General features: G+C 42.4%; 1 protein-coding gene and 1 long non-coding RNA gene across 3 annotated transcripts in view; one reads left to right on the top strand and one right to left on the bottom strand.

The window, feature by feature from the left end:
- The window catches only part of TAT (tyrosine aminotransferase), a 12,386-nt gene extending 799 nt beyond the window's left edge, over nucleotides 1-11,587 (top strand). The window contains exons 2-12 of the mRNA XM_017868787.1: nucleotides 138-384; nucleotides 536-640; nucleotides 4,958-5,025; nucleotides 5,853-6,011; nucleotides 6,217-6,355; nucleotides 6,866-6,918; nucleotides 7,691-7,843; nucleotides 8,125-8,253; nucleotides 8,580-8,663; nucleotides 9,705-9,803; nucleotides 10,228-11,587. Of these exons, the coding sequence (XP_017724276.1) occupies nucleotides 150-384; nucleotides 536-640; nucleotides 4,958-5,025; nucleotides 5,853-6,011; nucleotides 6,217-6,355; nucleotides 6,866-6,918; nucleotides 7,691-7,843; nucleotides 8,125-8,253; nucleotides 8,580-8,663; nucleotides 9,705-9,803; nucleotides 10,228-10,368 (1,365 nt within the window). The 5' untranslated portion in view covers nucleotides 138-149 and the 3' untranslated portion in view covers nucleotides 10,369-11,587. The remainder of the gene's footprint in view (nucleotides 1-137; nucleotides 385-535; nucleotides 641-4,957; nucleotides 5,026-5,852; nucleotides 6,012-6,216; nucleotides 6,356-6,865; nucleotides 6,919-7,690; nucleotides 7,844-8,124; nucleotides 8,254-8,579; nucleotides 8,664-9,704; nucleotides 9,804-10,227) is intronic.
- On the bottom strand, nucleotides 6,103-13,327 carry LOC108527461 (uncharacterized). 2 transcript variants are annotated; one of them, XR_001884813.1, is made up of 3 exons: nucleotides 13,212-13,327; nucleotides 12,227-12,373; nucleotides 6,103-6,513 (listed from the first exon to the last, which is right to left on the bottom strand). It is a non-coding gene; the product is annotated as an uncharacterized LOC108527461 (long non-coding RNA). The 2 variants fall into 2 exon arrangements; XR_001884814.1 differs by lacking the exon at nucleotides 6,103-6,513 and adding an exon at nucleotides 9,112-9,153.
- Between the last annotated feature and the right edge of the window lie 240 nt (nucleotides 13,328-13,567).

The raw sequence follows: 13,567 nt of genomic DNA, 5'->3' as shown, positions 1-13,567 counted from the left end.
AAAGTAGAAAAAAAAAAAAAAAGAGAGTTTGGAAAGACACTTTTAGTGAAGTCACCCCAATGTTTAGGTCCAAAATGTAGCTCCTCTCTCCCAGGGCTATGTTTTCAACATCACAGGGACCTTCTTTCCCCTTGCAGGCTTTGCTAGTGATGGACCCATACGTGATTCAGATGAGCAGCAAAGGCAACCTTCCCTCAATTCTGGATGTGCATGTCAACGTTGGTGGGAGAAGCTCTGTGCCGGGGAAAATGAAAGGCAGGAATACCAGGTGGTCTGTGAGGCCCTCAGACATGGCCAACAAAACTTTCAACCCCATCCGAGCCATTGTGGACAACATGAAGGTGAAACCAAATCCAAACAAAACCATGATTTCTCTGTCCATTGGTGAGTTGGGGACACTATCGAGGGGCTGTCATTGTCCCCTCTACTCTCATGTTCACAGGCTGGTTGGAGAAGATGGGAGTTGGGGTGAGTCTAAGTACTGAATATGGGAGAATAACCTCTTGGCTCCTTTTGTTTTTTCCTCCCATAAAAGGGGACCCTACTGTGTTTGGAAACCTGCCTACAGACCCTGAAGTTACCCAGGCAATGAAAGATGCCCTGGACTCGGGCAAATATAATGGCTATGCCCCATCCATCGGTAAGCCCCTCCGACACCCCATACCTGGTGGCTGCCAAATCTTTAGTGCTATAATAACAGGACCAAATGTCTAGTAATTCTCTTCACTTTCCTGATGCATAATTCCTAAGGAGAGGCTAAGATTACATGGCACTTTGGATTTGGAAAAGGGGTCTCGGAATGCTTAAATACAAGGCATCAAGGTCCAACTTCTTTCCTGGCTTTCTTTAGCATATGGGCACTTCCCCTCTGGGCTCCCAAACATACTTATTTGTCAAGTAAAGTGCCTATCCTATCATTACTAATTCTAATTTGAAGGCCTTGAGTCTGGCAGGAGCTTCGTGTTTGCTGAGCCTCTAGGTCCTAAATGGATTTACTTATTTCCCTGTGTACATAGCTCCTTTGCTTCATTTCTGCTTCTCTAGGTATTGAAAGCCTATTTTCCTTATGGTCCTGAGCACACTGAAATGCAATTGTTACTATTTAAGACTAAAGAGGTTAAACAAACAAATAAACAAACACCCAAGAACAACAAAAAATGGGCTGTCAAACTGAAGGATAGAAGGTTGTTTCTGATAGATTGAAATGACTCCTTTTAGGTTTAATTCTCTCCATCTATTAAAATTTCTACCCTGAATATTTTGGTAAAGTACATGATTGCTTGACTTTCAATGTTGAACATTTTTTTCCTTATGTGTACATAGAAACATATTCTTAATGCAGAATAAAACTCCAGTTTCATGATAAAATCAAATTTTAAAACACTTTAAAGAATTATATCGGGGACTTCATGGTTTTCGGTTGATTACTTACATTTTATAAAGTTTCATACAACAAAATAAAACAAAATCAAGACCAAAAGTTAAGTTATAAGAAAAGTTTCTAATGACTTTAATATCCAAAGTATTAGGAAACTGGTTTAACCTGAGAAACCAAAACCAAATCTCCATTTGACAAATGTTCAAAGGTTCTGAACATTTCATTTCAAAGGAGATACAGGTGTTAATATATATCTAAAACGTGTTCTTCCTCATTAGTAATTAAAGAAGTGCTGATTTGTGTAATTTTGAGAGACCCGTCTGTACCCATTAAATTAGTAAACATTATGAAATAGTGCCTCTAGCCTTGCTAACTTGTCTTTTGAATATAAATTTTGCAAAATGTTAGGATGGGCATGAAACTGCTGATACTTCAAGCTTGTAAGCCAACATTTGGAAATATTGTACAAAATAATTTGAAATAAAATTTGTACAAAATACTGATAGGAATATTACATAACATAAAAAACTTAAAATGGACCACATGAATTGAATGCATTGATTACAACTTCTTTTTTTTTTGCTCTTGTTGCCCAGGCGGAGTGCAGTAGCGCGATCTTGGCTCACCGCAACCTCTGCCTCCTGGGTTCAAGCGATTCTCCTGCCTCAGCCTCCTGAGTTGCTTGGATTACAGGCACGCGCCACCATGCCCAGCTAATTTTGTATTTTAGTAGAGATGGGGTTTCTCCATGTTGGTCAGACTGGTCTCAATCTCCTGACCTCAGGTGATCCACCCACCTCGGCCTCCCAAAGTGCTGGGATTAGAGGCATGAGCCACNTGAGCAGCAAAGGCAACCTTCCCTCAATTCTGGATGTGCATGTCAACGTTGGTGGGAGAAGCTCTGTGCCGGGGAAAATGAAAGGCAGGAATACCAGGTGGTCTGTGAGGCCCTCAGACATGGCCAACAAAACTTTCAACCCCATCCGAGCCATTGTGGACAACATGAAGGTGAAACCAAATCCAAACAAAACCATGATTTCTCTGTCCATTGGTGAGTTGGGGGACACTATCGAGGGGCTGTCATTGTCCCCCTCTACTCTCATGTTCACAGGCTGGTTGGAGAAGATGGGAGTTGGGGGTGAGTCTAAGTACTGAATATGGGAGAATAACCTCTTGGCTCCTTTTGTTTTTTCCTCCCATAAAAAGGGGACCCTACTGTGTTTGGAAACCTGCCTACAGACCCTGAAGTTACCCAGGCAATGAAAGATGCCCTGGACTCGGGCAAATATAATGGCTATGCCCCATCCATCGGTAAGCCCCTCCGACACCCCATACCTGGTGGCTGCCAAATCTTTAGTGCTATAATAACAGGACCAAATGTCTAGTAATTCTCTTCACTTTCCTGATGCATAATTCCTAAGGAGAGGCTAAGATTACATGGCACTTTGGATTTGGAAAAGGGGTCTCGGAATGCTTAAATACAAGGCATCAAGGTCCAACTTCTTTCCTGGCTTTCTTTAGCATATGGGCACTTCCCCTCTGGGCTCCCAAACATACTTATTTGTCAAGTAAAGTGCCTATCCTATCATTACTAATTCTAATTTGAAGGCCTTGAGTCTGGCAGGAGCTTCGTGTTTGCTGAGCCTCTAGGTCCTAAATGGATTTACTTATTTCCCTGTGTACATAGCTCCTTTGCTTCATTTCTGCTTCTCTAGGTATTGAAAGCCTATTTTCCTTATGGTCCTGAGCACACTGAAATGCAATTGTTACTATTTAAGACTAAAGAGGTTAAACAAACAAATAAACAAACACCCAAGAACAACAAAAAATGGGCTGTCAAACTGAAGGATAGAAGGTTGTTTCTGATAGATTGAAATGACTCCTTTTTAGGTTTAATTCTCTCCATCTATTAAAAATTTCTACCCTGAATATTTTGGTAAAGTACATGATTGCTTGACTTTCAATGTTGAACATTTTTTTCCTTATGTGTACATAGAAACATATTCTTAATGCAGAATAAAACTCCAGTTTCATGATAAAATCAAATTTTAAAAACACTTTAAAGAATTATATCGGGGACTTCATGGTTTTTCGGTTGATTACTTACATTTTATAAAGTTTCATACAACAAAAATAAAAACAAAATCAAGACCAAAAGTTAAGTTATAAGAAAAGTTTCTAATGACTTTAATATCCAAAGTATTAGGAAACTGGTTTAACCTGAGAAACCAAAACCAAATCTCCATTTGACAAATGTTCAAAGGTTCTGAACATTTCATTTCAAAGGAGATACAGGTGTTAATATATATCTAAAAACGTGTTCTTCCTCATTAGTAATTAAAGAAGTGCTGATTTGTGTAATTTTGAGAGACCCGTCTGTACCCATTAAATTAGTAAACATTATGAAATAGTGCCTCTAGCCTTGCTAACTTGTCTTTTTGAATATAAATTTTGCAAAATGTTAGGATGGGCATGAAACTGCTGATACTTCAAGCTTGTAAGCCAACATTTGGAAATATTGTACAAAAATAATTTGAAATAAAAATTTGTACAAAATACTGATAGGAATATTACATAACATAAAAAACTTAAAATGGACCACATGAATTGAATGCATTGATTACAACTTCTTTTTTTTTTGCTCTTGTTGCCCAGGCGGAGTGCAGTAGCGCGATCTTGGCTCACCGCAACCTCTGCCTCCTGGGTTCAAGCGATTCTCCTGCCTCAGCCTCCTGAGTAGCTGGGATTACAGGCACGCGCCACCATGCCCAGCTAATTTTTGTATTTTTAGTAGAGATGGGGTTTCTCCATGTTGGTCAGACTGGTCTCAATCTCCTGACCTCAGGTGATCCACCCACCTCGGCCTCCCAAAGTGCTGGGATTAGAGGCATGAGCCACCGCACCCAGTGATGACAACTTCTTAAAAAATACAGTCCGTAAAAAAGATTTAGGAATAATAGAAATCCTTATTTTACACAGAATAAAACATAATCACAGAAATCAAGATGGTGCAGAGTATTTGGGGAGCTCTTCCTTGTTATCGTTTATAAATTTGTGCTTATACTAAAATTGTAAAACATAAAATGTGAAGTGAATCTCCTTTATCCACAGTGGCTGACAGCTTAACTAAATAGAATGCCCTGTGAGCAGGGGCAGAGGCAGCCTGAAACCCATGCTGGACCTCCAGGGCATAGCTGTCAGTTCGGGGATGAAAACTTCATCTTCTGGCCAGGCACGGTGGCTCACCCCTGTAATCCCAGCACTTTCAGGAGGCTGAGGTGGGAGAAGCCCCTGAGCCCAGGAATTTGAAATCAGCCTGGGCAACAGAGGGAGTTTCTGTCTCTACAAAAAAAAAAAAAAAAAAAAAAAAAAAAAAAAAAAATCAAAATTAGCTGAGTGTGGGGGTGCACAACTATAGTCCCAGCTACTCAGGAGGCTGAGGTGGGAGGATCCCTTGAGCCCAGGAATTTGAGGCTGCAGTGAACTATGGCTGTGCCACTGCACTCCAAGCCCAGGTGACAGAGTGAGACACAGTCTCTAAAAACCAAAAAAGCTCCACTTTCCACTCTTTTCTTTCAGGCTTCCTATCCAGTCGGGAGGAGATTGCTTCTTATTACCACTGTCCCGAGGCACCCCTAGAAGCTAAGGTGAGCCTTATACAAAACACCAGCTCTGAAGCAATTTAGGGTAAACTATCCCCTCTTTTCCTAGTTTCTGTTCCACAAGAAGCACAGGTGTCAGAGGGGGAAAAGCTGAGAATAATTTCCCTTTAGCAATTTGAAGACTTCTCATATAGTGGGGTCACTAATCAGTGATTACAGTTAATGTCATTACAGTGTGATAATGACCATCCCATACAACTTAATGTGGTGTCTGTCTCAAGGAGGCTGAAAGGATCCAGAGAGCACCTATATTTGATTGTCTGTAAAAGATCATTTGAGAATAACTCATAAACACCAAAAAATTATTTTAAAAAATTTTACCAATAGGGTCTTTAAAAAAAAATTGTAGCTTTTCTCATTTACTGTAAGGTCATTTAGAGAGAAAGATAGAAGTACCAGGACATGCTGAATTGATGGCAGTGCCAAGTTTAAATGATGTCCTTCCCTCTATAGTCTACTGTGTGGGGTCAGCATTTTCTAACATAATATGTGTCTGTCCCTCTATGTCAGAGAAGAGCCAGGCTTCAAATCTCTGGCCAAAAGTAAATAAATAACCAGGCGAAAAAGGTCCAAGGCCAGCATGCTCTCTCATGGAAGTCTGCTGAGTCACAGCCAACCTGTCCTTTTTAAAGTGATTTGTTTAAGTGGCCAACATATATAAATTTCTTTTGGTTTTGGCTTAGTACATTTCCTACTACTTACAACTTGTTAAAGGAAGTTCACAATTGCTCCCAATTCACCCACCTGACAACTTCTTTTCTCCTGTTGCTGTTGGAATCCCTAATGAAATTAACCTTTTATTTGCTTCACAGGATGTCATTCTGACAAGTGGCTGCAGTCAAGCTATTGAAATGTGTCTAGCTGTGTTGGCCAACCCAGGGCAAAACATCCTGGTTCCAAGACCTGGTTTCTCTCTCTACAGGACTCTGGCTGAATCTATGGGAATTGAGGTCAAACTCTACAATTTGTTGGTAAATGACTTTTTAATCTTAGACTCAAATGCTCAGTAACTAACCTGTAAAAAATATATGACCATTACTTCAGCAGAGGAAGGTCTCAAAGTGGTGGCTGAAGCCAGAGACAGACTTTATTGCTTACACTGGACCCTTGAGATAAGTGAGGATTCCCCCTAAATGTTTCAGAATCATCTTAGTCTCATCCTTTCTTTCTCTTCAGCCAGAGAAGTCTTGGGAAATTGATCTGAAACAACTGGAATCTCTGATTGATGAAAAGACAGCTTGTCTCATTGTCAATAATCCATCAAACCCCTGTGGGTCAGTGTTCAGCAAACGTCATCTTCAGAAGATTCTGGCAGGTATGTCCAGCAGACTTCACAGAGGACGAGGTGGGGACAGAATCCTTCAGCTGTTGTGTGAAATGACAAAAGCAGTCAAGTTCCAACCCTGGGGTGGAGGTGGGGAGCTCCACTGATGTCGCTCATCAATACTGTGCAATAGGAGTGGTAGGGCTTGCCTAAAAGAAGAAATCCTTGTCTCTTTATCACTCCCAGGAGAAAAAAGAATAATACTTGCCTCTTCATCACTCCCATCATGTTGAAGATAGGGTCTGAAATATCTAGTTACTTAAATGGCGAATTCAGGCTCTGCACTCTGGAAGAGTATATTAAGAATTTACAGTTCTTAAATAGGAAGACAAAACACACAAACATCAAATGGGAAGCACACTTTGTGCTTTTTGTCTTCCTCTTTAAGAATGGTAACTTCTTAATATTACGGGATAGGGAAATTACATGATATTATGTGACTATTACATGATAAAGCAATTCACATTAAAACTGATTTCAGCATGTTTCTTTTATTTTTAGTGGCTGCACGGCAGTGTGTCCCCATCTTAGCTGATGAGATCTATGGAGACATGGTGAGTCTTGATCAGGATATATCACTACAATAATCTCAAATTATTTTATGAAAACTTTAGAAGTGGAATAATCGGAAGCAACTCCTAATTGTTTCATTACAGCAAATCAGTATCCCTGCACTTTTAACAAACATACAGACCCATAACTCCTTAGCCAGTTTTTCGAAACCCAAAGAACTTTGGAAATCCAAACATTCTTGGAATTCATTTGGTTGCAAAACCTGATTTGACCTGATATTTGTAAATTTTTATTTTTCCCATTTATGGATCTATATATTTGTTAAGAGTGTGGGGAAAATGGCAGAAATGTCAATATTCTTGATTCGGGTTACTATCCTAGACAGCTCTGGGAGTGTTACATAACATACGGTAAATGTGCTACATGGCCTTTCTAAAGCCCAAACCATTCTGGATTATGAAACATACCTGGCCTCAGGAATTTCAGATAAGAGATTGTGGACTCATATTTTAAATCTCTAACTCCTATAGACAGGAATTTCATAGAGTCAGCTTCATAGAGTTGTAAATATTACTGGGCTAGGTTCAGTTTCCTTATTTTAGGCTTCCTTTAATCCAGTCCAGATACCAAATTAAATGTCTTTGTGTAGTCCCCTTTGAAGCCTCTTGCAATCCCAATTATGCTTCAGGGTAGGGATGATCCCATTAATCCAAGGACCTGTCCCTAGTGATAGAAGGAAACGGGTGGGAGGCATGGGATCTGGGATTGCAGTGAGTACGCAAGAAAACAACCACAACCAGTACCTCTTCTCAGGTGTTTTCGGATCGCAAATATGAACCACTGGCCACCCTTAGCACCGACGTCCCCATCCTGTCCTGTGGAGGGCTGGCCAAGCGCTGGCTGGTTCCTGGCTGGAGGTTGGGCTGGATCCTCATTCATGACCGAAGAGACATTTTTGGCAATGAGGTAAGAACAATATGGTGAAAGAGTATGTGTGATTTGGGGTATATATTTACTTCATGAGCACAGTGGAACAAGGGAGGCTTTTTTTCTTTTGTTTTCTCCTTGTCAGTCACACAGCAGGTGTGTGGCAGAGCTGGGCTATGAACCCAGAGGGTCTGATCTAAGAACGCCACTAGACACCATCACTTCCCAATATTAAAAATCTGATAGAAAGGTCAGAACAAGAAATCCTAAGACAGGGATGCTTAAGAAAAGCTAAACAACATGTTTCTTGTGTCTTTTAGATCCGAGATGGGCTGGCAAAGCTGAGTCAGCGCATCTTGGGACCCTGTACCATTGTCCAGGGAGCTCTGAAAAGCATCCTACGTCGCACCCCGGAAGAGTTTTACCACAACACTCTGAGCTTTCTCAAGGTACGGGCAGCTCCTGCCCTCCACTTGGGGAGTTTGGGAGTCAGAGAATGCCACCTGTGGAATTAGGAATAATTGGTTCTCCTTTCTGGAGCCATGTTCCAATATTAGGAAATGGCATCGGTGTAAGCATCCACCCACATGTTTCTCACTTCCGGCCATTCTCTCTGCCCCTGGTGAAAAGCTTCAAGTGATAGAGCTTTTTCTTTTTCACTCCTTATGCCAGAACATCACGTCTACATTCTCAGTCTTCAACGAGGGGTCTATTTTTAATGACTTGTCTTTTACTTAAATTTTGATCCTTGATTTCTCCTTGCGTCCTCTTGTAGTCCAGTGCTGATCTCTGTTTTGGGGCATTGGCTGCCATCCCTGGACTCCGGCCAGTCCGCCCTTCTGGTGCCATGTACCTCATGGTGAGTATGTGGGTGGCAGGCCCTAGATCTATGCATGTTGTAAGGCAAAGGGCAGTCATTCAGCAGAATTGCCACTACGCAGGGTACAAAGACAACCAGCTAGCCTCCTGCGCCAGGCAGTTTAGGAGTTGTCTTATTCTGAATTGTCCCACTGAAGTAATTTAGCCTCTATCAGTTCTCATAAAACTCTTTAAATGACTGAATTAGGCAGGGCATAGTGGCTCACGCCTGCAATCCCAGCACTTTGGGAGGCCAAGGTGGACGGATCACTTGAGCACAGGAGTTAGAGACCAGCCTGGGCAGCATGGTGAAACCCTGTTGTCTCTACGAGAAATAAAAAACATTAGCTGGGCGTGGTGGCACACTCCTGTAGTCCCAGCTCCTCAGGAGGCTTGAGATGGAAGAATCACTTGAGCCTGGGAGGTCGAGGCTGTAGTGAACCCTGCTCATGCCACTGCACTCCAGTCTGGGAGACAGAGTGAGACCCCACCTGAAAAGATGAGAAAAAAAAAAAAAGATTTATTTCTTCAGTACAGAGAATCATTTCATATATGTAGATACAGGGAAGATTTAAGACACAAATAAGAGGCTTTTTATACCATTGTAATTCTCAACTAGGAGTGATACTGGTTCCCTAAGGGTATCTGGGAATGCATGGGGATTTTGTTTGTTTTCAGAATGACTAGGGGCTGCCATTTTGTGGGTCAGGGATGTTAAATACCCTGCAAGGGGTGGGCTAGTCTCATGCCATAAAGAATTGCCTGGCCCTAATGCTAATAGTGTCTCTTTTGAGACATACTAGCATTCTATTTCCAGCTTTTATTTATCAGCGTCTAGGAAGAAACTCTTTAATAAATTATTAATAAAAATATATTTTCTCTTCCCTGAGAAAAATTCCGTATTAGCCCTCTTATTTACCAGGGATCAGTAGTACAGTTCCAAGATATCTTTTAAAGTAGCCCCTATCTTAATTTCTGGCATAGGAAATTGGCCTGTTCTCCCTCCTTCTGATAAGTTGGCCTCTCCCTCCTGTTGGTATAGGTTGGAATTGAGATGGAACATTTCCCAGAATTTGAGAACGATGTGGAGTTCACGGAGCGGTTAGTTGCTGAGCAGTCTGTCCACTGCCTCCCAGCAACGGTGGGTGCTTGTATCTCTCAGGACATTCTCAACAGTTTCTAGAGCCCCAGGAGCAAGCTCTGAGCTGGTTTTTAGCCTGACCTTTTCTCCTCCAACAAAATGTCTTCTCATTTGAAAAGATTCAAACTGATGTGTCTCACTGGAGCCTATTTAAAATTTGCTTCTCCCCCCGATCATAATTCCATCCATATTGGGAAGAAAAGTTGTAAACAAACGTTCTAGGTGAGAGGAAATCGAGCCTGTCCCACAAGTCCTTTTAAGATGAATGAACTCAGTCGCTGACTTAGCATTCCAGTGATGGGAACTGAATGAACTGATGGCCCTGATGAAATGGTACCACTTCTTGTGGATCAGGGTCCTGACCATTTTAGGGTCGTCCAGTACCAGACTCAATTGCTCTGAAAGTAACAGACTTTTCTTTTAGTGCTTCGAGTACCCGAATTTCATCCGAGTGGTCATCACAGTCCCCGAGGTGATGATGCTGGAGGCGTGCAGCCGGATCCAGGAGTTCTGTGAGCAGCACTACCATTGTGCTGAAGGCAGCCAGGAGGAGTGTGATAAATAGGCCTGCATCCATTCTCCTGAGGATGTGTCCCATCTGGGGAGGGCTGGACTAGGCCTTGCGGCTCCTCAGGGACTCAGGTGGCCCTACTGGGAGAGGGGCCTCAGATGCACCATGTCAAGAGTTTAAGACTGTTCCTGCTTTTCCCCAAGTACGATCACATCCCAGATTCTCCCTTGCTCGGCGCTGCTGGAGTGACTCACTAATTCATTAATCTGCTTCCCTGTCGTAAGATTTCCTCCTTTTTTTCTTGAAAGTACCAGGTGAACAAAGTTTACCAGAAAGCAGTTGAGACAAGAAAATAAGAGCTCAGGATGAGGGAAAATAAAAAAGATCGAGAGAACTTATGCCCCCAACCATTTCCTCAGACTCTAAGAAAGAACACACTCTCTCCAGGCAGGTCTGAAGGTCAACGCTCTTACTGCCTCACTTCAGGTATACCTCACTTTATGCAATAGAATTACAACTGGAAAGAAGTTGGGGACACATGTATTTGGTTAATTACATTTTAAACACATTAGGAAACGTTGCTATTTTAACTTTTTATTGATTTTTGGGGGGAGTAAAGAATTGTGATGCAAATGAATATCCTTTAATTGATTGACCTCCTAAATTTAGATTTGTGTGCATCAGGCTTTCTTTTTTTTCTCTTTTTGGAGACGGAGTCTTGCTCTGTCACCCAGGCCGGAGTGCAGTGGCGTGATCTCTGCTCACTGCAAGCTCCGCCTCCCAGGTTCAAGCGAGTCTCCTGCCTCAACCTCCCGAGTTGCTGGGACTACAGGTGTGTGCCACCATGCCCAGCTAATTTTTGTATTTTTAGTAGAGACAAAGTTTTACCATGTTAGCCAGGCTGGTCTCAAACTCCTGACCTCAGGCAATCTGCCCGCCTGGGTCTCCCAAAGTGCTGGGATTACAGGCATGAGCCACCACGCCTAGAGGCATCAGGCTTTCTTAAAGTGATAGCACGTCTGTACTAGAGCAAGCAGGAATCAGAGACCTTCCAGAAATACTACTGTGTAAGGGCGAGAAATATCTTCACTTGTCCTTGTTATATGATCATTATTACTTTTGCTGTAATGTTAATATTGATTTATTAATATATATTATATTATCTTTTCATACATTTTCTAAGAAACATTTATATTGACGAGATCTTTTATTTTGCCGAGGGCATACATTATTGTTTTTCTTTTTTTTTTTTAATAAACTTTACTAAGTATGACTCTTCTGTGATGTGTTTTTTTCTCCTCTGTTTGGGAATTTCTAATCCCAGGCACTGCTCAGTCTCATTGTTTCATTACCTATGAGGTTTCATTTACTTTGTAAATGTACTGGCTTCTGGAGTTAAGAAACACAATTCCTAAAACATTTTATTTGGGAGCTCAACTTCTGGCTTCCTACTTACAAACAAGGCAAACCAAGAGGCAGTAAGTTATAACCTCTGGCCTTTGTCTTTAATTTTCAACTTTTTGGATCCGTAATCTCTGGTCCCAAGTTACTACCCTTGCCTAGATCCACTAACCACTCACTAGGTCACAAAGTTGATGCCTCTGGCTTGACCCCATGAATGAGAAGTGTCCTATTTTTTTTTTTTTTTGCAAATCTTTGTAGGCACAGTTGCCTGTTTAATTATTTTCCTCAGTCCTTCCCTTAGAGTAGGGAGCCTTAAGTTACCTTTCAAGGTTGGGGGTTAGGAATCTATCACAACCAGTCTAGAGATTTCTCAGCAAGGGAAATTTTCCTTATCTAAAAGAGGAACTTCAGGACTCAACCCTGCCAATTAATGTCCTTCACAAAAATAAACAGCATATGTTCCCTTTCAATTGATGTTTGAGTTCACTGAGCTCACAGCAAAATTTACCTTTTAATTTTCTTCAGCAAATCCAAAATGAATATACAAAGGATGAGATGAGATAAAGATTTCAGTTTCCTGTATGTCACCGCTGCCAATTTTCCAAAAAGCCAGGCTCCTCTTTTCCTGTTCCTCCATCCAAGCTCCCAAAGATCTCTAACCAGAAATAAACAGGAAGACTCCGTGATTTACAAAAGACGTTTTAGCTTCACACGTACAGAAACTTCTACCCAGCATTACAGAATCCTACTGAGAGTTCTTAAATTCCTAAGTTTCCTTGGTATGTACAATTTGATAAGGGAGCCAACGGCTCTTCAAACATTTAAAAAGAACACATGCACACTGGGCAATTTCAAACGATACAAAAAAACGCAACTGTCCTTTCTCATTCCTGTCCTTCAGCCACCCACTTTCTTCTCCCCTGAGGAAATCAGTTATCAGTTGCTGGTCATACTTTGCGATTATCCTGTGCCTAAGTGTGTGTGTGTGTGTGTGTGTGTGTGTGTGTACGCACTTTTCCTTTTTTCAAATCAACTATTACTCAACTTTGTAGTTCTGCGCGCTATGGAGGTCAAAGGAGGGATGGCATTGCTGGGGTGTCCCCCACGTCCCGGGTGTCTCTAGATAAAAAAGGAACTACCGGGAGGCGGCTGCTTTCCACACAAGCTTAAAATTCCCGAGAGTCAACTGCCAGTTGCTTTGGGTGGTGGCGTCAGTGTCTTCAGATAACACGAAGAATGCGTGTAAAGATCGGAGACGGCCGGGCGCGGTGGCTCACGCCTGTAATCCCAGCACTTTGGGAGGCCGAGGCGGGCTGATCACTTAGAAGGCTGAGGCAGGAGAATCGCTTGAACACGGGAGGCAGAGGTTGCAGTGAACCGAGATCGCGCCACTGCACTCCAGCCTGGGTGACAGAGCGAAACTCCGTCTCAAAAAAAAAAAAAAAAAAAAAAAAAAAGGTCGGAGAGAGGAGGGCTCTCAGCTGCGAATTCACCTTTTCTTTCTGTGACCGAGACCCGCCTACAGGGTAATTGGAGAGTATCAACACAGGGTGGTACCAAGCGCCTTAACGGCAGTCCCCGGCCGACTTCAGCATCCCGACCCTGGGCGACCTGCGACTGCGCAGGCGCGGATGCGTGTTTAGGGGCTCGCGTTGCTCAGTGTGCATGCGCCGTCGCTAGGCAACAGGGCACTGCTCCGGGCGCCGGCGTAGAATCTGAGCTGCGGGCGAAGGTTAGTTCCTTTATTCCGCCCCTACTTTCTCTTAGGATGTTACATTTTGTTTCCTTTTGCAGCCTGTCTACCCTGGTCACACCCTGCTTCGAGTTTCTTTTCCTCCTTTGCCCCCGG

Source organism: Rhinopithecus bieti, unplaced genomic scaffold, assembly GCF_001698545.2.
Source record: "Rhinopithecus bieti isolate Rb0 unplaced genomic scaffold, ASM169854v2 scaffold_2574, whole genome shotgun sequence".
Taxonomy (NCBI): domain Eukaryota; kingdom Metazoa; phylum Chordata; class Mammalia; order Primates; family Cercopithecidae; genus Rhinopithecus; species Rhinopithecus bieti.
The sequence above is the reverse complement of the archived record's forward strand: the minus strand, read 5'-3'. Positions and strand labels throughout refer to the sequence as shown.